The following is a 26,540-nucleotide window of genomic DNA, read 5'->3' as shown; positions in this document are numbered from 1 at the left end:
GAAGAAAGCGACGCTGCCCGCAAACTTCTGGCTTGTCAAAACCGCTAGGTGCGGTCTTGGGAAACTGCCATGAAGACGAGCCGCAAAAAACTGGCCCTAAAGCGCTCACAGTTGATCGCGGCCCTCAGCCTCAGGCCGTTGGTAACCGCTGGGTTCTCACATTACGCATCACACCTTAGATGTTTGTCAGTTTTACAGAGCTGCTGTTATGTCCCTGCTCCTTGGGTTGGGTGTCGGTGTCGTAGTAGGCCGTCGACATAACTGGCAGAACAAACACAGGAGGTTGGCTACTGTGGATGTAGAAGGATATGGTGAGAGCAGAAGAACACGGCATGCTCCGTCTATAGCTCCGCATACTTGGTATGGCGGACTGGAGGGGAGTGCTAGTTGAAGAATGAGTATGTGTGGAGAACAAAAAGAGTAGTCTATTACAGTACATATATGCATGTCTCTCTCATCTCTCTCAAATTCTTTAGTGCAATATATAGCAAAATAAAAATATGTCGGCAGCTGTGCTGCAAAATTTGCTTTACCGAGTATTGTAACCGTCCAGGGAGATTTTCACTCCTACATGTTTCGGTAACTTCTTGAGGAAATTGTTTATTTCAACAACACAAGTGCCGTGTTAAGGAGCAGACTGAAAGTGCAATCTCAGAATGAATTTTAAATACACAGAACCGGCAGTAAAGGAAGAATACTGAAAGGCACCCAGATAAGAAGCACGCTGTGTGCCCCCAGTCATTACTACTATTAAAATTGTTCTTAAAGGTGGTTTTCTAGGTGTATTCACACAATAAGGACAACAGAATCATGCATGTTAAGCATATAACACCTATATAAGTTACCAGCATGACCAAAGCAAAAACTGCTGCTTTCAAGTTCATCCCAGGCTTTAACGCATTATTTTCATGGATGACGCAATTTATTACCATGGGGCACAAAGACCAGCAGGATGAAGCATGAACTAACACCTGTTTTTCTAGAAAGCATTTTATCACGTGTTTGTCAATATATTTACCTCTGAAAATGGTATCGCTTTTGGTATCTCCTCAAAATTTCTCAGCTTAAAAACTTGTTGGAATTATACATATGTGTGAAAAAAGGGAATATGTTGGCATCGAAATGGCATGGAAGTGAAGCTGAAGCATGCTCACCGCTCAATGTCTTTTACCTTCACTTTTCAGCCGTAACACCTATAGCTTCTGCCAAGACAGCCAGGATTCTTATGCTGATTTCACCATTTTAGTGCACTGGGTCTAGTTTCCCAGGTGGCCTTTGGGAACAGCCTTGGCATGGAACACAGATCATAATCCCTGCAGGAACGAGCTGAACGCCACATATGCTTTTGAACTCCCATGCTGGCAGTCTTGTGAAATTAATGAAGCACTGAAAAATTGGTCGGCACATAACACTTCACTTCGCTGAACACAACTGAATGCCAAGGACCAAACCGTAATCGAAGTAGGAAGAATGGCACTGTTCCTAAGGCACACTTGGCTGAAAGCAAATAGGACTTCATTTTGGAAGCCCTAAGTTCACAGCGCTGAACATCTCCAATGGGCACTGGAATTCCTTCGGACGTCCTTCGGATGTCCAGCGGATGTCCTGAACATCTGCAGTACGTCCACAGGAGTTTTAATGTCCGCTGGGATCACAGCAGCTTGGGCAGCCTCTTGAGAGCACTGATGTCGAGGATGCGCTCCATGCTGTCACCAGCATCGCCTCGGGCTGGTCCGGCTTCAGAGGCAAGCCCGTAGTTGCGCAGGTAGGCCTCAGAGGCCATTGACAGCGGGGTCCCCCCCTTGGCGGCGGGGCGAGGAGGCGTTGGTGGGAGGCCAGCTTCTGGGCAGTACTTTTGCGCAATGCGGTCCACCTGCATGCTGAGCTCGTCGCGGCTGCGCCCAGGCACGCTCGGCCCGAGGCGAGACTCCTCTTCGTACTGCAGCCGTGGATGGATGAATGTTTCTGCCGCTGCCTTGGAACCCCTGCAATTCGAGGTATGGCACTTCTGCTGGGCATGCTAGGGAAGTCAGACACAACTCCGTCTGCCATCACAAGCTGCAGTGGATCACAAAGTAGAAAAGTAGACGCTGATCCTGGCACTTTGAAATAGTAGTCCCACTCATCCTGGCTTGCGTAATGTTCCCCCAGTATACAAACAGCATGTGCTTCAATTTTCTGTTGTTTGCAGATGCTAAATTTATTTCAGTTACGGGGACATATCTTTTACGCTGTCGACATTTGTAGACAATTGTATAGTACAGGGTTCGTACAGAATATCAGACCTAAAATCCAAAAAGTATCCCAATTTCAGGGATAATGAAGTAATAAAGGATTACAAAAAAAGAAAAAGAGAAACATTCGACCAAAGCTGTTAGAACTAGGAATCAGAGTTCGCCTCTGATTTCCTTTTTAAGGGCACCATCTCTGCCTTTTTGTCCCTCACCGTTCAATGCAAACAAGGAAGGACATGTCATATTTAAAAATCTCAGCATTCTCAGGGAAACCATCCGCAGACTTCAGCAAAGACTAACATTCCCTGCCATTCTGTCGTTTCTCGCAAGTTCTCGAGCTACAGCTAAAGCACCTTTCATTTTTGATTTTCCTGCTCACTGGCTGCTTCTTTTTCATTTTTTTTTGTTTCTCAAGTACAGACCGTACTTTTTGACTTGCAAGATGTGCAGAAGCCCTCAACTTCACAGATATTAGCACACTGAAGAGGCAGCTGTGGCTTTCAACTGCATTGCAGACAGTTCATTGAGAATCATATCATATTCTGTCACCTGTTCCAAATTAATTTGTTAATGTTGAAGCCATTTTTCTGTTAAAGGTGCACTGAAAAGGAATCTGAACTCGTCTTTTTGCCGCGGGAACTCGATCTACACGTTCGGAGCATTCTTAGAAACTTTGAATTATTGCCCTGTGCAGCAGATTTCCCTAATTTAAATCGGATTAACATCCGGCTCCCGCCTTTCTTTTTTTGAATTCCCCGCAGACAGTGGAAGGAGTCGACCAACGCATAGAGTGCCTTTCAGGCAGTCACGTGGCGGCTTTGCTTTTGCTTTTATTTTGTGTTTTACGTTTCCATGAATAAACAGAGCTAGTCAGAGACTACATAGCTGCAAATCAGGCACCCGGAAATAAAAATACGCGCGGACTCTTCGCTTTCGCCGATCACTATGTATCACTCCGCCGATGGCAGAGCGGCAAGCCACCACGGGACTGGGTGAAAGGTTGGCTGACTCCTCCCACCGTCTGCGGGGAATTCAAAAAGAAAAGGGGGGAGCTGGGTGTTTAATCGGATTTAAATTAGGAAAATCGGCTGCACAGGGAAATAATCCGACGTTTCTAAGAGCGCTCGGAATGTGTAGATCGAGTTCCAGCGGTAAAAATACGAGTTCAGATTCCTCTTCAGTGCACCTTCAAGCTGAGAACAACTTGAATCATTCTCATGCTCACGTGCAGGCAGGTATCCCCGACAATTATTTTCCAGTACGCATGAAGCCTTCCACTTTACTGACACTGCTACATGCATATGACCTGGCAACGTGCTTGAATCATGTGCTTGGAGCTTTTCAGGTGGCCTTCTGGGCTGATTCACTGGTTGGAGTAACAGTGATGTTCTTGGGGATCAATATGCACTTTCCTCAACATGGATAATTCAAGCAGGCAGACAGGAACTTGCACTTTTCACAAGACATGGTGTGATAACACGTACTGCATAGTGTGAAGCACACAGCAGTTGGAGCTGCAAAGCTATTTTGCATTGAACTGTGCCACTGATCCAGACTGAACCAAGGTTTTGCAAAGGTTGTCACATGATGCAGCAGATAAACTAAACTAAACATACTAAACATACTAACTAAACAGCATAAACTAAACATACCCCGCCCTGTAATTCTCAAACAATTGTCACGCCGAACACGCCATTCACGAATTCATTTGCTGGAACCCATTTTTGCAAAGACTGACTCATTCAAGCACAGTTTTTTTCCGCGGACTGTTTCCGACTGGAACTCTCTTCCCGAGGCCATTTTCCAGTCCTCAAATTTTAGTAAAGCTCTTGAGAAGCATTTTCTCGAGTGAATGAGCGCTGTATTTTGTAATTCTGCTCATTGTTAGTAACCCCGTGTATTTTCTTTGTATTTGTCATTTTCAATGCCTTGTATAGCCCCTCCTGCATGGCCAATCTATTGGCCTGCAGTATTATGAAATAAAAAAATAATAATAATAAAGCCATGCGAAAGCAAAAGATGTGGGAGGGGTAGACTGTATTTTGGCAAAAATGGTACCTCTGCAGGGTTGGTTTCAAACTCTTTGTCATAGCGCATAAATTTGCATTGAAGAGGCCTGACAAATTTTTCAAGGAATTTGAGGGCTGCGTCCAAATTTAGGAAAATTCAAAGGCTCCTAAATTTTTTTTATTTTACACTCAAGGGTATTCAATGATTTCAGCAGCCTGTGGGGACCCCGGTTGGAGGATACTGGCAGAGTGTCAACTGAGGCCGCAATGTGCGAAACATATTGTAACAGGGGTACCGCAAGCACTCTGCTACCAAAATAATGTTTACAGTGTGGCCGTATGGACTGCACTTTTAAGCAAGCCCACAAAGCCCTCGCAGTGTATCTGTTTCCAGAGTTACAGCAAAAGAACAGGACAAACTTACCTTTTCTCCGCCCTGTCCTGGAGCACAAACACGTCATCCTTGAACGAGACTGCAGATGTGAGGAGCGAGTCTGCAGTTCTGCTGTGGGCAAAAACAGGTCGTGGTAGTGGCTCCGGGGGCTCTCTGAAACAAAAAACAGTCGCACAACAATGGAGAGCACCCTTGATGATACATGCTACTGCTAAAACCTACTGCAAGGTTGTGTAATAAGTGCCATAGCCCACATGCAAAAACAAAAAAAAAACGTAATAAAATTTTAGTGGAAAAGTGGGTGTAAAAAAAATGTATGATGGAATGAGAGAATTTTATTCACATTTTTCTTTTGTTTAAAATTACACACAGATATTTTATGGGCGGCACAAAGAGTACACCTCGGCATAGAGTATAAAAGTATAAAAGATGTATAAAAGAGTATAAAGTATAAAAGAGTATAAAGTATAATATAGTATAAAAGAAGTATAAAGGAATATAAAAGATGTGTTTCTTCAGTGCAGCTAACAAAGCAAGGTTGTTTCATAGTAGAGAAGAGCCAACGACAGGAAATAAGCCAGGAATGCATCACAAGCAAGTGTTTGCGACCATTTCTGCTCTTATCATACGTAGACATTTTTTTTTTTCATTTGCTTGCTGCTATAAGACAAATTTCCACATCACACTGAAGCTTAAATCATTCGTGCTAAGAGTTTCATAACACATGGCACTAAGAGTGTGTAGAAATACACACCATGCCCACAGATGCTGCTGAAGCATCGTCACTATCATCAGCCTGACTATGACAGTGCAGTCTGCTAAACTTAAAGATAAAAAGGTCACTGTAAGTGAAGATTATTCTTTGCACACACGTGTCGCTAGAAAGAAGCTTGTGCAGTTCGCGAAGGATGCTGACTTTAAGTATAAGCTGAGGTATAACAAACTGTATTGTAACAACAAATGCTACGGCTATGACCCTATTCACGATAGCGTTTTCGAGCTAGCTGGCCCACCGGGATCTTTAGTGGCCCCTTGTCGCGCTGCTTCTGGCTCGCCACACGCTTCGCCATAGAGGTGCGGGAGGGGCAGTGGACGGGCGACTGGAGATAAGACAGCGCTTTCAATTCTTTTCACAAACATAAGAAGCATAATACCAAAGCGGGAAGATCTAAACTCTGTCATCGACTCATGTGATGCCGATGTTGTATTGCTAACAGAAACGTGGCTCTCTGCAAAGATAGAGAGCAAGGAACTGTTTGATTGCAAGAAGCGCTACAATGTTTATCGTTCTGATAGAGGTCACAGAAGTGGAGGAGGTGTTTTAATAGCCATCGCCGATAATATTGTGTCTTCACCGATTAGTCTTTCTAGCACTTTAGAGTTGGTTTGGGTTGAACTTCGTGTTCATTTCAGGAAACTGATTCTGGGCATATGCTACCGTCCCCCGTCTTCGTGTGCAACTTTCGCTGAAGATTTGCATGATGCTCTTAACATGATCTCAGTACGTTATCCGGGCGCGGCAATCCTTCTTGCTGGTGACTTCAATTATCCCAGTATCGTGTGGGCTAATACGTCGCCGTATCCTCGCCCCTTTTCTACCGAATGCAATAACTTTTTGCGAACCTGTTTGGACTTTAACCTTTCGCAGCTAGTTACTAAGCCAACTCGTATCACGCCATCATCTTCCAATGTTTTAGACCTTGTGCTAACCAACGCGCCGGATCTTATCGCTTCAATCTCGTACTTACCTGGTCTTAGTGATCACACCTTGCTTCATTTCGATGTAAAAATTAATATTCCTAATCGCCGGAACATCTTCAAGTCAATTAGAGATTACAAGCGGGCGGACTATGATGCTATTAATCGTGAATTTGCTCTTTTCTTAAACAGTTATTTACCAGATTTTCCACAGCGTTCTGTCCACACTAACTGGGAAATGTTTAGGGACACTGTTGAACGTCTCACTAATACATTTGTGCCGCTAAGAATTTTGCGGTGTAATAGCCAATCACCGTGGTTTAACAACGTTCTAAAAAGACTATCCAATAAGAAAAAACGTTTGTTTCGCTCGGCGAAATCGTCGAATTCGCAACAACGATGGGACTGTTACCTTTCTGCGGCCGCTGAGTACAAATTAGCTCTGAAAAATGCTAAGGACACCTTCTTTAACAGTACTTTGCCTGCTTTGCTGATTAATAACCCTAGACAGTTTTGGAACACTGTGAACAAGAAAGATAGTTCGTCAATACTACTTACATCTTCTGACGGCGTTGCATTTTCACCTCATGAATGCGCTAGTGTTCTTAACAGTGTTTTTGTTGCTGCTTTTTCTGGCAATGTTTCCCTTACCAATCAGGAGTGTCCGGTATTGGATGCTTTTCCCATGGATCCAATTCTTTTTGAGACAACTGGCATCCTGAGGATAATTGAAAACCGTAAGATTTCTTCCTCCTGTGGCGTCGATAACATTAATTCGAAATTTCTAGTTAACACAAAGATGTACAGTTCCATGATCCTCACCAAACTGTTTGACCAGTCTCTGGAAACAGGCTGTATTCCCAATGACTGGAAGGTTGGGAGGGTGATTCCGCTGCATAAGTCTGGCGATAAACATTGCCCTGATAACTTTCGCCCTGTGTCGCTCACCAGCATTCCATGTAAAATCATGGAACATATCATCTACACTCATCTTGTCAACTTTTTAGAATCCAATTGCTTTTTCACTAATGCCCAACACGGCTTCCGTAAATCATTTTCATGCGAAACGCAACTCATATGTTTCACAAATGACCTGCATTGCATTCTGGATCGTGGGTCCCATGCTGATTCTGTATTTATGGATTTTTCTAAAGCATTTGACAAGGTTTCACATGAGCTTCTTTTTCTTAAACTAAACAGCCTTAACATTGATTCCACATTGCTTGCATGGCTGCATTGTTTTCTTTCAAACCGAAGTCAGTTCGTAACAGCAAATAACGTCAATTCAGATTCCTCTCCTGTTTGCTCTGGTGTGCCTCAGGGGTCCGTTCTTGGGCCCCTCCTCTTTCTCATTTATATAAACGACTTACCAACTAATATATCGTCTTCCATTTGTCTTTTTGCCGATGACTGTGTTATTTACCGCGAAATTAATGATGATAATGATGTATGTGTTCTTCAGTCAGACATTAACAAGGTACTGGATTGGTGTAACCTGTGGAATATGAAGCTAAACATTACTAAATGCAAGCATTTGCCCATTTCTCGTCTATCTAATACACCCTCTACCTACTGCATCAATGGCATCACTCTTGAAACTGTGTCGTCTTATAAATATCTGGGTGTTCACGTCTCTTCTAACCTGTCTTGGAAAACTCATGTTGACTACATTACAAATAACGCCAATCGCATGCTTGGATACCTTCGCAGAAATTTTTCATGTGCACCGAGTTCATTAACCCTTTCACTGTCACGGACGTACCGGTACGTTTTCGCGTTTCCCCCCCACAGTGTCACTGACGTACCGGTACGTTCTCTATCGTGCGTTCAAAATTTCGCGCTTGAGCGCAAAGCTGACGCTCTTGGACTAGCTGCGCCATCTCTTGAATCTTTCTAGAAGCTCGTATTTCCGCCCCTTACTGTTTTGGTGCGTGTATTGAAGAGTACGGAGCGACTGCCATCCCACACCTCTCTCTTTGCTGAGTGGCGTGGTCGCTCCGCGTTCGCCGGATCATGACGCGCGCGTGTGGTTATGGGTCCAAGGGTTGTTCTGCCTTCTGCCGCTGTTTTGCAGGTTTTTATTTTTCTTCTGTCGGCGTGTGAGCTACGGCGCTTCAAGTTCAAGGGCGCGTGAGAGTCAGAGACTGACACATGACTCGATCGCTGCTTTCGCTCTCTCGTCGCACCCTCGCTTGCGGCTGGCAGCAGCAAAAGCAAAGCCCCTCAACTTTGTTTTAGCCTTTTTCCATCTCCCTCTCTCATCTTTATTACACAGCGTCCCATTTCTCTCCGTTTTGCGGGCCACTGAAAGCACACCCCCGCTGCGCGAGGTTACTTTCGGATATGGCTGACCGCGCGGGACCTTCCTCTGCGCATTGGAGCGGTGGCTCTGCAGATTCTAAATACGAGCCGAGCTCGGATTCGGACTCTGACAGCGTCTCATCCGAGGAAGACGCGAGTTCCGCATCGTCAGATTCTGAGGTTGAAACGGCGGGACCATCATCCCGGAAGTGTGCGACACTGGGGGTGCGTCACGGGCAGAAACACCCGACAGCGAAAGGGTTAAAATTATTACTTTACAAAACATTGGTCCGCTCTAAATTGGAATATGCTTCATCGGTGTGGAACCCTGGGGTCGAATCTCTCATTTCTGACTTAGAATCTATTCAAAACTGCGGTTGTCGCTTCATACTTTCCAACTATCATCGTACTAGTAGTGTAACTGCCATGAAAACTAACCTTTCCCTACAGCTTCTTTCCCATCGCAGGTCAATAGCTTCATTATGTACTTTTCACAAAATTTATCATAATCCTTATCTTAAAGAGAAGTTACTAAAAAGACCACCCTATATTTCCGCACGCATTGATCACCGTCACAAAGTTTGGATCCCTCCTTGTCGTACAAGATGTTTTCACGATTCATTCATACCCAGAACTTGTGTCAGCTGGAATCACCTTCCCCAGAATATTGCTGTAATTACGGATACTGCTGCATTTCGTAACGCTGTTATTAATTTTATATAAGTATGTGTCTATAACTTTGTTAATTTATTAACTGCTGCTTTCTTTTGTGTTTTGTTTTGTGTAATGCTGCCTTTTGTTAATTCTGTTATTGATTTATACCAGTGTGTGCTGTAACTATATTCAATTTTTCTAGCTGCTGTTTTGTTTTTTATACTTGCATGTTATTCCCACTCCCCTCTGTAACGCCTAACGGCCCTGAGGGTAAATAAATAAATAAATAAATAAATATGCCCACTGCAGGACAAAGGCCTCTCCCTTATCTTACCTGCGCCAGCTGTGGCCACCGTATCCCCGCAAACTTCTCAATCTCTTCCATTCACCTAACTATCTGCTGCCCCCTGCTACGCTTGTCTCCTCTTGGAATCCACTCCGTTACCCTTAACGACTTTTCACCATCTTGCCTTCGCATTACATGCCCTGCCCAAACTCACTTGTTCCTCTTGATTTCGACTAGAATGTCATTAAACTGCGTTTATTCCCTGAGCTACTCAGCCCGCTTCCGATCTCTTAACGTTACACCTATCACTTTCCTTTCTGTAGCTCCCAGCACTGTCCTCAATTTAAGTTGAACCCTTTTCTTTAGCCTCCACGTTTCTGCCCCATAGGTGAGTACCGGTAAAATACAGATGTTTTATACTTTCCTCTTGAGGGATATTCGTAAACCGATATTCATGACCTGAGAGAACCTGCCAAATGTACTCCACCCCATTCTTATTCTTCTAGCTATTTCGCAATCCATACATATAGGAGGTTGTGGCCAAGTACTACGCCAGGGTGGCAGGATCCTGTTCTGGTGAGGCAATGCCACGATCAGGCCACATCTCAGCCCTGGTGATGCAATTCCATCAACACGCAAATTTTCTTTTTCATGTTCGGTGGAGAATTGTGCAGCAGAGGGCTTCGAACCCCGGTCCTCTTGAAAGTGAGGCGGTTGCTCTACCTCTACACCGCCGCTGACATTGCTGGCGAAGCATAAGAAAGCATAAATGGCAGTGTTGTACTGACCGACACCATAAAGTTGTAACTCCTTTCGCGAGTCACAAGACTCCTTTATTTCTTTTTTTATAACTGAACTTCTGGGAAGTTGACTGATAGACAATAAAACATACATTTTGCATCTAATACAGGAGTTCTGAGAGGTTTGGTGTACCCTCTAGTTTCCAACATCCTTCAGTATACTCACTGGATATTGCTTCCCTTTCAGCCCCTTTGCCATTCTCCACACTAGCACAACAGTTTTGACAGGACACATGTGGTCTTACCCCACCAAATGCGCCTCACTTTGGAGGCTTCAGGCCAGGGAAACTCTAACACTCAGTGCAACCTGCCACTCGTTTGACAGTGCAACTGAACTGTCTCCCCCAGGAGATAGACAAATGACAAGAACTTTTGAGCACTATAAATTGAGCAAACTCTCCCTTCTTCTGGAAGCCAGTTCCTTTTTCTAAACCTTTCATCCAACCAGCATTCATCACCACCATGATCATCCATATCATGTTCGTTGTATGACAAACGCTTCTCCCAAAGTCCTCCAATTGTGCTTACTACATGTATGCTGTATGCTGGGAGGTCTGTGTTCTGCATGGTTTTAAGTAATGTTTCGAGGCATCATCCATTATATAGTTGCCAGCGATGATAGACAGCAGTCAAGGTGCCGGCTACAATTGCCGGCTATATAATGGCCGATCTCAAGACAGTACTCAAAATCTTGCACAACACAAGCCTTCCAGCATACAGCACAGAGGTAACATTTTGATGGGTTACAGTAAGCTTCCTTCCAAATAAAAAAAAAAGAGAAACATGGTAGTCAGTTAACTTTAGCGTGTGCCTTAGCCTGTAATGAAACATTCAGTTCACTGTACCCCGAAATGAGTCACACCCACCTTTGCGACGCTAAGTGGGCAGGCCTGGGACTTGGCCTCTGGGCCAGCTGCTGCTTCATCAAGTGGGGGGACTTCTCGGGGAAGAAGATGGTGTAATCGGTGTCACGCTCCGGGACTTCCCGTACAGGCTGAGCAGCTGGCTGGCGATGACCACAAAAGGTGCAGCGCTGGTTGGCGGACGGCCCGTCAGTCACCATCTTATCCGTTTGTACAGACCGGTGCACGAGTCTGGCACTCGAAGCTGTTTCCGTCATGGTGGCAGCTTCGAGCATGAGCTTCTCCTGCCAGGCACAAAAAGATTGATTTGAAACCAAGCAGTCACCACCATCATCATCAGCCTGACTTCGCTCACTGCAGGGCAAAGGCCTCTCCCATGTCTCTCCAATTAACCCTGTTCTTCGTCAGTTGCGAACACCCTATCCTCGCAAAGTTCTTAATCTCATCCGCCCACCTAACCTAGCAGTGGCCATCTACAACAGTTTGGGAGACAAAAGCAATTAGATGTGCCAATTACATTTGCACGTGAAAACTAATTGAGGGTCTCCACACTGGAAGGCTTGGCAATGACCTATGTGGCATGCGACTTTGGTACTCGTGACCAAAAAAAGAAAGTGTTGTGGAACACGAGGAGGAGGAGGAAAGGCACAGAGGTTAACCGGATGAAGATACCAATTTGCTGCCCTGCAGTAGATTCACAGATCAGCTCACGGACCTGAGTTTACCACACTATGTTTATGCATCCACATTACAGGTCACTGCTGAAGCTTCCTCTAGTAACATGCATGAGCTTCTTTTAGAAAGACTTCAGTCAAAATAGATGCTAGGATAGGACCGCTTTGTCACCCTTTCTGTCTTCAGCAACATCTTTTTAACTTTACTAACTTCTGAAGCTGCAGGCCAACTTTCCCAGTGTTATAGTCTTAAGGAGAGTGAATTTGCTCACTGTGCCTCTCCTGTAGAGCTCGCTTTCCAGTTGCTGAGGGGTCGGATCTGGCGTTCTCAACCGGCACGGTTCTTCCACAGGGTTCAGAAGGCGCTGAATCTGCAGTCTGAGATCCTGGAGCTGCTCATCCTGGTGCCTGATTAGGTCATAGACCGCAGTGGGCACCAGGCTTTCTGCCGAGTGATGCTGGGCTGCTGCAGGAGACCAATGGTGCTGCTGAGGTGGCGAGAACTGGGCCGCCGCCATATTCCCGCTTGAGACGAACTGCTGACCCTGGCTTTGTGTGGGAGTTGTCAGGGCTTCATACTGAGCGGTTGCCGTAGCCACAACGGCAGTCTGAACGCTAAGTGCACCACTGGAACACTGAGCAGCAAATCCCTGCGTGGCGGCCTCCAGTGGATTCATGCCAGGAGCGTAGCCAGGCCCTGGATTCGCGTGCATGTTTTCTGTTCTTGAGTGTCCCGAAGGCATGCCCAAGGAACAGTCGGAGATGTCGGGTACGGTTGGGGCCACGTTGAATGCCTGGAAGGGCAAACAAAGAATAGTATTAACACATGGAATTTCTTCCATGACAGTTTATTAAAAGAAGCACTAGAACAAAGTTTTGTTATTCAGTTAGTGTCCTAAACTGCATGAACTCAATAACAAGGCATCGTTATAATAAAATATTGTTATTCAGTTAATGCCATAAACTGCAAACTGTACAATTCAGTTCGTACTTACAAACTTGACATCCATCAGCTACACAAGCAGTCAACTCTCGATTAGGGGATATTCGAAACTCCGCAAGTGCGCTTTCCCGCATAACAATGATGTCCCAAACAAGATGGCTGACCATGCGTTTCCAGCTGAAACAAAGCAAGAAAGACTGTTTTTTTGTTTGATTCTTCCAAAATACATTTCTCACATTCTATCCACACCTTTAGTGCCTGTCCTATAGGCCACGTAGTTCCTTTATAGCGAAGTCGGCCATCTTGTTTGGGGCAACATAGTTATGCGGGAAAGCGCACTTGCGGAATTTTGAATATCCCCTATTAAGGCTCAAAGTGGATTAAAAAATTTCTTCGAATTAAAGGGAGCATTTTCAGTACACTTGATGTTCACAGTATGGAGTGATCGGTTGTAACAAGAGTTCACTACAGAAACTGAAGTAAATGAGCTGTGCGTGCAAAAATGCAACACGCACAATGGGTGTTACACCCCAGCAAAATCAAGAGTGCTCACTCAGGCACTCGCATAAAAGTTCAGCTAACCCACAGGCTTAATTTCACATGTTTTCTCCCTGCTTCTGCGTCCCTTTTCCTGAAATGCCACTTATTCTATGCTTTCAGACATAAAGTTCAGGCAGCTCTACTTCTCCCAATACCACAGCTCATTGGTGGGTCTACAGCTGTTCTTGCAGTGCTGTCATGTTAACCATACAAACGAGACTCCAAGCACTGATACAGTAAGCTGATAAGAGTAGGGGAAATAAGATGCTCATTAGGGAATCTAAAAACACACCAACAGTTGAAAGCACTGGGGAATCGTATTTATTTTTATTCATAAAAAGAAAGTGAGCAAGCAATCATCTAAGTAGTAGATACTTTCGGGAAATAAATTTATAAATTTATACTTTAGGGATATAAATTTAGAGAAAAGACAACTCAACACAGTTGGAAACTGAACTCACAACCTCCACCACATGTCATAGTGTGTGGCGGTGAGCTGCCTTTTCTAGCACTTTCACACAGTCATTATTACTTGATCACTTTGCTTCTCTGAATACAAATAAACAGAAACACCAATAACATTCCTCTATCCTTCCTGTGCTTTCAGAGACTGAAGGAGTTATTTTTGCACACACTGTGACAGCAAGACATCTGCCCTTGGACATCGAAGAATTAATTCGACATCACAGGCTACCAGCACCGCAGAAAAGGTTTCATAGCATCCCGTTCATGACAAGGCGAGGAACTACCAACTTCACACCTTTGTCCCAGGAGAGATCAAATGCCCAGGAGGTTCTCTGATCTCTCTCCTGTGTGCCCCCAGCGCCACTTTTCTGCTGGCTAGCAAACCCACCTGATTCCTTGCAGGCCGGGGAGTAGGAACCCACGAGTCTTGAGCCACAGCACTGCTGCTCTGCTCCAAGGACGGCGCCAAGGGTGCACTGTTGTAAGAGATGATAAGGGGCACAGCACACATTCCATGCGTATCTTTTTATTTTTTTCTGCACAACACTTCCTATGGCTTGATGAAGTGCAAGGTTGGCGTCTCAAGACCAAGGGCACCCCAGAATGGCAAAGGCACTTTCCTAAGCTTACCAGGAAAGAGCACTGTGGCCCACTCGGCTAAAAAGCAACCTTCCCGTCTTACTAGTTTACTTTTCTTTATCAACTGACACTTCATGCATGGACATTTTACAGTGCTAGTTGTATAAGGGACATTTAGCTGATTTCTCAATGTGCTTGGTATATAAACAGGCGCACAGCTGCTCCACCCTGCACAGGTGTAATGCCCTTATCTAGTATCATGGCTGCACCTGCTACATAATACTCACAATTCTGTCGCAACTCATCACTCAGCCACATAGCTGCCTGCGAGCATGCTGTCACACAGTCGCCCAGGGAAACGTACTGTGCAACCCAGGTTCAATAGCAGTCAGAGTCGGATCATTCTTCTGAGTGACTTCAATGTGGAAATTATCAGCCTCAAACAATACACCAATGATCTGACCAAGCAAGGATTTCTATTCGAAGGAGATCCCTATAATCTCGCCACCCCCAGAGTAAGGCTACCGCTGAAATCCACAGAAACGTTTTGGTAGCCTGATAATTTTTTTACTGTCCTTAACACGCAGAGTTTATTCCCCTTCTCCTGCTTTTTGCTGCTTATGTAATGCACAAAGTACTGAAAAAGGTCAGCATTGAAACACGAAACCATGAGCTTACAGCGCGAATCAGTGAGTCCGAATTTTTCATAGCAGAGAAACACAACTAACCGGGTTCTCAGCAGTTCCTTCAAAGCTGCATGAAATGTCTCAGCTGCAGTGCCAGAAAGCACTTTTTCGAGGTTCATGCTGATTGTTTTGTTTGAGGCTGACGGAACCTGCAGAAAAAGAAAAAGAATGAAGAAAGGATAAAAGTCAAAAGGAAAAGCACATTTCCAAAGTAAAAGCAAAAAAATACTCCCAAATAATCTCAAAGTGTTCAGTGAAGAAACTTAATCAACTCAAAGGGACATGCTAGAAACTTAGATGATATGTACAGTACGGTCCACTGTTAAAGGGAACATGTGATCGCTTGGCATCCGTGCTTCGTGAAGCCTAACTGCCCAGATGCGGCGTGAATGGGTGGTACCAGGCGCATGCGTGGAAAGACCAGCTGCCACGTTTACTGCACATGCACCTTATGGCGTCAATTCCTGCAAGTCCTCGGCAGCAGCGCTCCGTGAAACGTGGTGGTCACGCGATCACATGTTCCCTCTAACAGTTGACCGTACTGTACAACAGAACGTAGCTGTGCAGTAAACAGTGCAGATGGAAAGAACGCGTGCTACGAATGAAAGAAACCAGGCACAAAGTTCAAAGATAGTACACTGGTATAGGAGCACTCTAAAACTGCCCCAGGGCATTCACAACGGGTGTGAGGGTGATTCCGGTGCGCACCCTGGCCACAGATGTGGTGGCAGCCCCTTGCCACAGCTGGAAGCCCAGGCTGGCAGGATTCGGACACAGGCAGTTGTAGAAGAGAACCTCCTCAGAGGACGTGCCCCCAACGGCCACTGCTGCTGCTGGCTGTCTTGGGCTCGGCAAGACGCACACGGTAAATATCTCTTTGGGCCTGCACCAAGGGAAAATGCAGCGGCGTGGTCCATTGTACTCGCGAACGCATGAACAATGACACCGTAGTAGCATATCATTTGGGTATCGAAGCAATAACTTTGCAATAACTTGCAATAACTTTGCAATAGCAATAACTGGGTATCGAAGCAAAAGCACAAACATAACATGTTAGGCAATGCACTGATAGCAAACAAAAGGAAAGTTTTGCTATTCTACCTGCGACTCTAATCACTTCATAAATACTATGTTTATTTCTGACATACTCCATGCTTGCTCACTCGGGTAAGTTTTGCTGATGTTTGAACTTTGAAACAGTCTCATATGGCTGCTCCCCTCAAAGGCAGATGACCTCTGTATCATTTAGGACAACAAGAGAGAGACTTTGCTGAGATAAAGTTCATCAAAACCACACAAGGTGAGACTGTAGTTTTGGAACCAAAAATCTAAATCGCCTCCGTACACATTCATGCAACAATTTTATACTAATCTTAGAACTAGTGCTGTTTGAAATAAGTGTTCAACTTGCTGCCAAGGGCTGCCAAATTGGCACCAATGCTACTGAAAAATATTTGAAATTGATTCCTGCACCCTCACAGAAAGCAAAACTAAGACAATATATATATAAAAAGAGAAAATTTAAGAAAATTTTGGGCTTTCTTAATCACATTCTTAAATAAGCAAATGCAATAGCATTTGGAAGCTGGAGCTGAAGGACTCCCCAAATTCTGGAAGCAGGCTCCTCCAAGAAAATGGGTTAATAGGGATTAGTGGGGTGGATTAAGATAGAAGAGTGGGTTGGGTTAGTATAATCCTATACGATAATCCAATTGAGTCCTAAGTTTTTCAAATTTGGTGGTGCTGATAACATCACAACCCTCTTGACCAGTCAGGAAATTTCATTACGGACAAACCGGGTGATTTTTGCAAGACAACAACCTTAATGATCTCGCATTAAAAAGCACTGAGAAAATATTGGCACACTGTACACTTGCCACCTTTGCTATCTCAAATAAAACTGCTGTTTAAAAGCACAATTTGTGCAGCAGAAGGCTAGTGCCACGAGCAGTTGATATATTTTCAATGATTGCAAAAGAACAAAGGTGACCTATTTCTTCCAACACCTTGTGGTTACACAGCCAAACTCTAGAAAAGTGGTGCTTGCAATTTAGTTAAGCATTTAGCTTGCATGACCTGCATTCCAGCTCCACAAATCTTCCATGAAGGAAAACTAAAGTGCTCACTATGACAAGAATAACTAGTGCACACCTGTAGTCATCACACTCTACTTAGGGAAATTACGACAATACGAATATTTCTCAAAGCTCTGTCTTTTCAGATTCACAGTAACTTAGATACACAAGTAACATCTCATGCAGTGTGCATGTCACGGTTTTTGCACACAGTTAAAATTCGCCAATGATCTCAAATACAAGTCCTGCTGGTTCTAGCACTGCTTCCTGCAACTTTTTGGAGAAACCAGTTTCTAACTTTGCCAAAAATTATGGACTGGCCTATACTAGTATGACTCGCTGAGATGTCCAGCTGTCACTATGCAATTTATTTTCCCAAGCTGTGCCTTTAAGCACAAAAAGCTTAAATAAATCAGTTGAGAGGAACACAGCGGAACAAGTACGACCTTAAATGCGGCATTGAGACTGCAAGTAAGACAATACATGCTAGACATCATTTTTGTAATTGCATGACATGAATATAGACTGCTGATTCATGACAACTCAAAGCACTGCAGTTCACTAGATTTCTCAGACATACATTTCTCTGCTCTTTTTCAAAAGTGAAGAGAAACCAGTGCTGAATTTCCAGTGCAGCTGCTGCTTTGTAGGCAAATGTGATTAGTACAAGGGCAAATACTCAAGCCAACCTAATGTGTGAGAAATTATCCTTCATCCAATGAAATGGACTGAGACAGTTCTGAGTGTGTAATTTTGTAAAATTACACTCTACCACACAATGAGAAATGCGTGTGGTCAGAGCTGAAGTTCAGCACTGTATGATCAGACAGCAATCATCACCAACGGCTGGTCAGAACCGATAAACCTAAAGGTGGATGACCCGTTATGACTCAATGCATTCACTGCATCATGCACCTTTGAAGTGAGACTTAAAAAAATAGTGTGCGGCTGCGTAGTGATGAAAGTAAATCTTTGAATAACTAGACGACTACTGTGCAAAAGCCTTATTAATATCTTTTCTGTCTCACAATTGGAGGTGTTGGTCAAAGGGGAATCCCCCAAGGTGGAGTAGATTTGTAGTAAGGGAGTAATTACTCATTGACATCCACCCGAGCTTTGTAGCCGTATGGCTGCACTCGGGTGGATGTCGATGAGTAATTATACTCCCTTATTACAATTAGAGGTGTGGCAGTTAGACCTGGCTCACAGCATCAAACTATGCGCACTTACACAACATGGAGGAATGAGAGAGTGGCCACTCACCTGGAAGCCAGCCTCTGGCTCGTGGCAAATTGGGCGCAGACAAGCCAAATGAAGGGATGCTCGATGGACGCCACTCCACTTATCCACCTGCACACCAGTGAAGAGGGAAATGACTCACAGGACACAGAACAGTGACCTAACATCACCAAACAACAGAGAACAGAGGTCTATTTAAAATGCCAGATCCCTACACACAGCTGCATGCATAATGTCATAACAGCTGAACCTGTGTAGGAACGATTCAGCAATTAAAGACATGAAAACTGGGGATGGTTGCTGCCTTTGTCTGCTGGGAGTAAAAGCTGCATGGATATCAAGAACAATCGTGTTCAGCATGACTCACAGCGCAACTGTACGAACCAACAAAGGTTTTCACTTTATAGTAAATCAGTGCACTTTAAAATTGAGCACCCAACTTGACAAGCATTCAGTGCACTTTAAATCAATGGCTAAATGCATAACTTTTTGCAGCACTGTTGGGTTGGCACTGTTTCGAGAATTGAGTTCTTACCGCATGTTGCATGTTGCAGCTAATATTAAGCACTATTGTACCTTTGATGCACTTCTCTGTGGAGCAGCTAGCCTCGTGAAACATTGTAAATGGCAGAGAAAACGTCGATGCAAAACTGGTGCCTCTATCAAAAAGACACCTAGCTTGAGTTTAAAAATATTTGTGTCCTTATACATTGGGTGTATGAAGAACCGGAGGCATCTAAACGCACAACACCTTAAACGGGACCGTAGGCAAGAGATTCTGGTAATGTTTAACTTACACTCCTATGAAGCTGAAGCCACCATCCTCAAGTTGGTGCTTGAAGTGAAAACAGAGGTGGTCACCGCAGAGGGTTACAAACCTGCAAACAAACCAAGTGCACAAATCACAAGCACAGAAATGCCTGTTATTACATACAGCCGATGTCACCCATGACAAACCTAGCATGACAGCACACATCACAAAAGAGAATCACAGAAGTTAGTGCACTGCATTATACTAGCACTCTTGACGTTCATATGAGAAGCATGCGGTTTTATTGTGCCTAAGTAAAAAGGCACTGCCATTCTAAGATGACACAGAGCCAGAGCCAATCTGTTCTGGTGTCAAACATTGCCGGTTTACTTGGCACATTCACTGAACGCTGATCATTAAAAGTTCATCTACATTCTATCGTGCATGATATCTAATGTCAGTCAAAATTTTTCAATGAACATTGTAATTTCATATACCGTATATACTTGCATAATGAAAACACTCACAGATTGAACCCACCTTGGTATGGCTATGCTATGTATGCGATTTTTTCTTGCTTGTTCTGCAAGCTCGTACGAGCACTTCAAAAGGCCTTGAATGTGTTGATTTGCTTGTGTAATGATTTCTTATCACAAAGATGAGTCAAAACTTCAAGTGAGAGTCTGAGAGCACTGTTCAATTGTGACTTGCCATACCAGGGTCTGACAGAAAAGGCGCGATTAACCCACTGACTTACAATTTTTTTTTCTAGTACTGCTAAGCCTTCTCATACATTGATCTATTTTCAACCCAGAGCTCATGTACTCAATGTGTACTTTTTTTTTCTAAAAATAGGCATTTGAAAGACAAATAGCTTAAGAAGACTGATAAAAGCAGTTTATTTAAACACAGCACAGTAATACCTGCAAGTTTTACGGATGCTATATAGCTATTCTGGATGCACTGCTTCTTGTGGGTTCACTCTTGGTGGCTTTGCATCACTGCCGCCATCGTCTTCCATGATGTCACTTTTGTCATCAGAAGAATGCACTGAAAAGCCGCTTTCATTGCTTCAGTCAACAATGTCAACGAAATTATTAAAATTTATTAGAAGGACCGTGTTTGCTGCCTGCCATGGCTATAAGCTTGTATGCCAGGAGCACCCAACTAAAATGTCAACAAATGCAAGCAAAATTATTCTCAAAAAACAAAACTACTGGCGATCTTTAAGAAAGTACTTAACATCCAAGCAACAATCTATCACAGCATGCCGCCATCTGGGGACAACAACATAACGATGTAGATTAGTATTTGGTGTTGATTCATAGTCTACAACCATGCTGTTTGGACACATAAAAATGACTACAGGTACACAACTGAGCTTCGCTTTGCCTGTGTCATGTACCAAGAGCTTTTTTTGTGTGTCCAAACAGCCCAGTTGTTCCCTACGCATCCTGGGGCGGCTTTAAAAACTGTTAAACGCACAGGCTGTTGTATCGACCCTTTTTGTAAATACGGCCTTGATTCCCTCTCACGGCCCTCGATCTGATTGGCTCTGGAAGAGAGTTAATCACGCAGGAGGCTGGAAATTTTTTCCATGCATTCCTGCCATATACCATGCTGAAATCTAAGAATCTGAAAATTTTCACACCACTGAATAATAATTTGTAATTGAAAAGAGTATATTGTGCCTGCGAGTGGTACACAACACCTACCCAAAGTCCGGAACCGCAGCAGTGTGTGGAGAGGACAGTGCATCCTGTACGCCACTCCTGAGCACCGGAATTGGAAACAGCGGCACCAGACGCAGGGGCAACACCGGAGTCACTGCGGCCACGGACAGATCACACGAGGGGCCCCGTGTGCGGGCCGCCATGTCGGCACTGATGGCCAGGTTGAAGCCCAGGCCACACTCGAGCGACGCGTAGTGCCAGGCATCCTCAAAGGACTGCACAGGAACGAGAAGGCGGGAACAAGGAGAAGGAAGGAGCACTCAGTTTGTGTGATGCACACACTGTAAACATCAGCTCTGGTTTTGTATTACAGTGCGATCGTAACACGCTTCGTTATATGGCATTACATTTCACCACGCTCAGTCACACATCATCACCATCATCATCAGTGTTATGATCCATCATTAAAGAAGATAAAATTTGCACTTTGTTCCTTAAACTTCATGATGCCCACATGTCCGCTACCTGCGTCGTCGCTGTCTAATGGCTTAACATTGACGTAATGCTACATTTGACAACTTACATGCTTTTTGCAAATTCTGCTGTAGTGGATCTCTTATCTATTGCTATAAAAGAGCTGTGCTTTCATTTTGCATCTGTAAGATGGTCTGGTTTGGTCTGGTTAATGGCGTTTAACGTCTCAAGGAAGCTCAGGCTATGAGGGACGCCATAGTGGAGGGCTCTGGATAATTTCGACCACCTGGGGTTTTTTAACGTGCACTGACATCGCACAGTACACGGGCCTCTAGCATTTTCACCACCATCGAAATGCAACTGCTGCAGCCGGGATCAAACCCACGTCTTTCGAATTAGCAGATGAGTACCACAACCACTGAGCCACTGCGGCAGCTTGCATATGTAAGAGTTGGATAACTTGATAACTGTTTCTCAGTGCACACTGCCGCTATTAATGCCAAAAAGCATATATTCATGCTTTTTCGTTTTTTTAACCCCAGATTCAAAATACAATTGTAATTTCAAAATAAAAGTGGCTGCTCTGTTCTTGAAGACATTTTTATTTTCATCTCAAGAAATAAATATACATGCTGACTAATACTTCTCAGTTTCAATCCTGTTTTCCCCAAGAAACACCATCAATTCCGTTAGCCTGATCTGACCTAGACATACCGTTTAATCTTTTGCAAAGGTTACCTTAAAAAAATGCCACAGAGAGAACTTCCAAAAGTAACTGGGGCATCTCAGTATATTTTTATGCCCAAAAGAAAAGCAAACAAAAAGAAATACATGCTGCCAACTATGTTCAACACTGCAGGATGTGAAGATGAGCAAATATTTCCCATATCGCAGACAAATACCAGAATTACAAGTTAAAATTTACAATCACAGGAATTTCAACTATATGCAATGTACACAGATGCATTTAACCATTTGCCAACAATCAAGGATCATCCAATAGCTTATTAAGGATGCATTTTGGCAGAATAACAATGTAATTAATGTCGGCAACCGGACTCGCAGATACGTATATGCATTACAATATGAAGTACTAGTCATACAAGTCAAATTCTTACTGTCAGCTTCGAGAGCCATTCTTCCTTGCTTGTGGCACCAGAGCTGCTGCCCGGGGCGGCCTTGTCAAACTGTGGAAATGCATGGGGGGACCCATTTGTAGACCCAGTGATATGAAAAGGCAGAAGGTTGGGAGAGATACACAAGTCCTGCGAACAATACAGCAAGGAGGGAGCCAAACCCATTACACAATGTTGTGCCGTACCTTGCAGGGCACCTGGACGATGTTTGGTCGCAGTGGGGATGGAGTGCAGCCTGGCAACTGATCAAGGACGACCACAATTCCGTCATTTTCTGGAAATAAGATATAATGTTAGTCGTGAAACAATCAGCTCATGCAAGGAAGAACAAGTGTATGTGTAAATATGGCCTATCTACCTTCTGTGTTTTAAGGTAATATTAACCCTTTGACACACTATGTACACAATTGTGAACAAAGCGACCCGCTGCGGTGGCTCAGTGGTTATGGCGCTTGGCTGCTGACCCGAAAGACGCAGGTTCGAACCCGGCCGCAGCAGCGGAATTTTGATGGAGGCGAAATTCTAGAGGCCCGTGTACTGTGCGATGTCAGTGCACGTCAAAGAACCCCAGGTGGTCGAAATTTCCGGAGCCCTCCACTACGGTGTCCCTCATAGCCTGAGTCGCTTTGGGTACCCTGAGTCACTTTGGGACGATAAACCCAATAAACCAATAAACCAACTGTGTACAAAGCGAACTCACAGCTTTTTCTTAGAGTGTACGGCATCTAGCAGTGATTTCTTCCTTGAAGGTGAATTCTGCATCCTTCAGCTCACAAACAAGGGTTTTTTTTTTAGGCCACATAGTGAACACGGTAAATAATATTTCGCGAAACATTGAGTGGTGTAGCTCATCACCCGTCATTTTTGTGCAGACATATCTTGCCCCCAGTTGTAACATCATATATATCTTTTTTTAATTTCAAGCTTAACGTGTACCTTCGAAACAGAAATTATTTCCTTGAACCTTCCGGTGTTTACTTGGCAAGTCATGGCATTTCGATGCCGGTTTTCATCAATTATGACACTTTATATGAAACCCTGAGCCCCTGTGCAAAACACTAGTTCTTCGTATTTTGTAGTGGAACACTACCAACTATTTAGGCAGAAAACTATTCATTTTCATTAATTTTCAAATGAACAATGGCGTGTCAAAGGGTTAAAAGTACAGTAGTGTTTGTCAGCATAGAATAAGGCAAAAATTTATGAACTGAACATGCTCATGTCAACAGACATGACAGCCACTGTTCGGCCCGAATTGTAGCATGCACCCGTAGATTCATAGACCTTAGGTCTCCTCGATTTGGCTGCACCTTCTGCATGAGTTCACAAAAGTGCCGTGCCAGTGCAGTGCCAGCTCTTGCGGTGCGAGTGTAGCCTGACAGTAGCGCTCTCGGTGCAGCGGCCAAATCGAGCGCAAAGGTGCAGAAATGTTCGTCTGCTGCAGCAGTGTGTTGGTGTCTGTCGCGTTGTTTGACATATGCACGGGATTGAGCTGGCTGTACTGAACGCTGTGCATTTGTTCAAAGTGGCGCATATCTCGTGGGGCGGCTATGAAATTTGTTAATTCCAAAAGTTGTGAAGAATTTGACACTGGCCTTTCCGTTGCATTGTGCAAAGTCACGCAGGCCGGTTGACTGTCACCGATTCAACAGGTACTTTGACAAGGCAACAAACCTTGAATTTGGGAGGTTACTCAGACTTCCGCTCGAGATGACCTTTGACAGTTCATACACGTGATTCAGGCTGTTGCTGTTCTATCGAAAAGTGACTGCCGCAACTACAGAAGGAAAGAGTTGCCTGATAACTCGAGCTATATTTGAACACAACTCGCGTCCAGTGCCGGTGGACGGTAACGGCGGGGTGACTATCAGAGACTAACTGGCAGGCGTAGGTGTGGGCTGACGGTGACCTCAAGGCCAGTCGATCGCTGCAAGGGGAGGTATACTGATTGATGTAGTGAGTCATCACAAACATTGCGATCACTCACATATTAAAAAACATCTCATCATCTGCCTTTTCTGCAAATGCTCCATCGTGCTGCGAGTATATTTTTACACAAAAGAGAGATTGTTTAAAGCACATGCGAGGCTGGACAGAAAGATGAGAACCCATACGCAGTGCGCCATATGCCCGCCAGTCGTTTACGCACGTACACAGGCAAGCACACACGCGCGCATACACACACATGTACGCGCACTCTCATTTCAGCTGTTTAGTGCCAGCACGGTGCAGATGCCACGTCCAGCACGGGTATGCAGCCGCCTCAACCATGGTCTCAACGCCGCTCACTAAAACAAGCGTAGCCACGGAGCCGTCTGCTACGGATGGCGCCAAGCACCTTGCACTACTTGCACGAGAAGAGAACTCGCCGGGAGGCTAGTGCAAAAGTGCAGGAGAACTCGTGCAGCACTACGTCAAATCGAGTGCCGAAGTGCAGCTGGCACTATCTGCACTGGCAAATCGAGGGCGCGAGTGCAGCGCCGCCTGAACTGGTGCCGAAAGTGCAGCCAAATCGAGGAGACCACTTGAATGTGAAATAAAATGCAAGACAAATAAGCACAATGAAACAACACAACAGTGTTTCTGACATCGCATTCTACGGCAGTTGCTCTTCTCAGTGCTGCAGACCTAATAATGACTAGGCTACTAGTGAAGCTATCTTTTGTCTTGAGTTTCTCCCTTGTTTGTGATAGCTACAGGCAATCAATGTCATCCGTTGCAAGACACTGTACACGCAGTTGCTTCGCCCGTTATTGCATTTGCCCCAAAACTTCCTCTACAAAATGAGCTCAGGTGCAGTAGGCACTCCATCAGTAAATATATTGACTAATGTTCGGCATCAAGTGATCAGTTGCTTGCATACCTGCGGAAAACTGTACCGTGCCCACCAATGAAGATGGCAATGACTGCTCCACACGCTTGTCTAATGTCGTCCGGAAAGCAGCATTCAACACCTGTTCCTTGACCCTGAGGGCAGGGGGTCTGAGAAAGAAACAAAAACTCTTAAAACTGCAGAATTGGTGTCCAGTGTCCCTTGGTTTGCAGACATGCACAGAATCGCAGCTTCTCAATCAGCCATACCTGCCGAAATCACAAGTCAGTAGGTACATTAACAGCAGTGAGCCGAAGATATAAGGCAGTTTCGACTGTGCACAGAATACTGCAACCGCCTGACAGCACCATGTCGATAACCTCTCCACTGTGAAAGCGACTCACCTGTAGGCGTCAAGTCCAAGCACTACAGGCGCCCCGGACACCAACTGATTCCACAGGAACGACGAGCAGTCGCTGCGGTTTTGAAATAGGAAAACTCATTATTACAAAAGGTCCAGTCGAACTCGTCCGACACAGAACGGCAAAATGAGGTCGCACTATTCGCAAGGTAGTGGATTAGGTCAAGCTGTAAGTTCTGGAGTGGTATAGGAGCCTTACTTGTCGTCAACAGACAAACATAGCGCAAGCAGTTACAATCACCGAACTGGAATCAAAGAATCCCCTTGCGAATTGGGGCAATCACAGAAGTGGTGGGTTGGCTAGCCCGCAAGCCTCATTAACAGCATAGCAAACAAGTAAACTACATATGTGTTCACTACAGAAAGCTACAGCTTTTTCAACAGATCTTGCAAAGACACAAAACTGGAAAAAGAAGACACAACCACCACCAGAACCACCACCTTCGAGTATTCACTGTCAGCATGCAATCAACACCAAATATTCTTATTACTTTCGCTCGGTAACAGAGCAATGACGGCAGCTCACCCATTCGCAGAGCTACGCTTGTTGGCGGAATGTTCCATTAAATGAACACATGTGTCTGTTAATAAAGTCTGAAACGTGAAACGAAGTCAGCAATGTGAAAGCTACAGAGCAGTGAAAAATTGCGCCATTTATGGCCACTAGACAAATGACAGCAGTGGGCGCTGTCAGCTGCATCCGCTGGACTACATAACATGGAGATACCGAACCCATGCCCCCGAAGCCTTCTCAGCGTTGGATAAACGAACTTGCTGATCTCGCTTTAAAATATAGCAATGTGCACTCGGCAAACTAATACAGACGTATTATT

At 44.6% G+C, this 26,540-nt stretch overlaps 1 protein-coding gene across 1 annotated transcript; it reads right to left on the bottom strand.

The window, feature by feature from the left end:
* Positions 1-381: 381 nt before the first annotated feature.
* Positions 382-26,373, bottom strand: LOC149365891 (uncharacterized). The gene is made up of 15 exons (XM_089547057.1): positions 26,234-26,373; positions 25,691-25,762; positions 25,338-25,456; positions 22,660-22,748; positions 22,457-22,525; positions 20,907-21,139; positions 19,238-19,318; positions 18,465-18,551; positions 15,835-16,009; positions 15,169-15,275; positions 14,250-14,337; positions 12,186-12,707; positions 11,243-11,523; positions 4,668-4,790; positions 382-1,985 (listed from the first exon to the last, which is right to left on the bottom strand). The coding sequence occupies exons 1-15, from the start codon at positions 26,269-26,271 to the stop codon at positions 1,652-1,654; spliced, it is 2,418 nt and encodes an 805-aa protein (XP_089403183.1). The 5' UTR covers positions 26,272-26,373; the 3' UTR covers positions 382-1,651.
* Between the last annotated feature and the right edge of the window lie 167 nt (positions 26,374-26,540).

The sequence above is a fragment of the Amblyomma mixtum genome, chromosome 1 (assembly GCF_055824585.1).
Source record: "Amblyomma mixtum isolate Tamu chromosome 1, ASM5582458v1, whole genome shotgun sequence".
Lineage (NCBI taxonomy): Eukaryota > Metazoa > Arthropoda > Arachnida > Ixodida > Ixodidae > Amblyomma > Amblyomma mixtum.
The sequence above is the reverse complement of the archived record's forward strand: the minus strand, read 5'-3'. Positions and strand labels throughout refer to the sequence as shown.

Bases quoted from the DNA above. Each gene is read 5' to 3' on its own strand.
- LOC149365891 (XM_089547057.1), bottom strand. From the start codon at position 26,271: ATGGAACATTCCGCCAACAAGCGTAGCTCTGCGAATGG. The intron at 14,338-15,168 runs GTTAGTTGTGTT...CTCTTACAACAG, and splicing joins AAGGAACTGCTGAGAACCCG to TGCACCCTTGGCGCCGTCCT. The intron at 12,708-14,249 runs GTGGGTTTGCTA...TTGCCCTTCCAG, and splicing joins CCCGGCCTGCAAGGAATCAG to GCATTCAACGTGGCCCCAAC.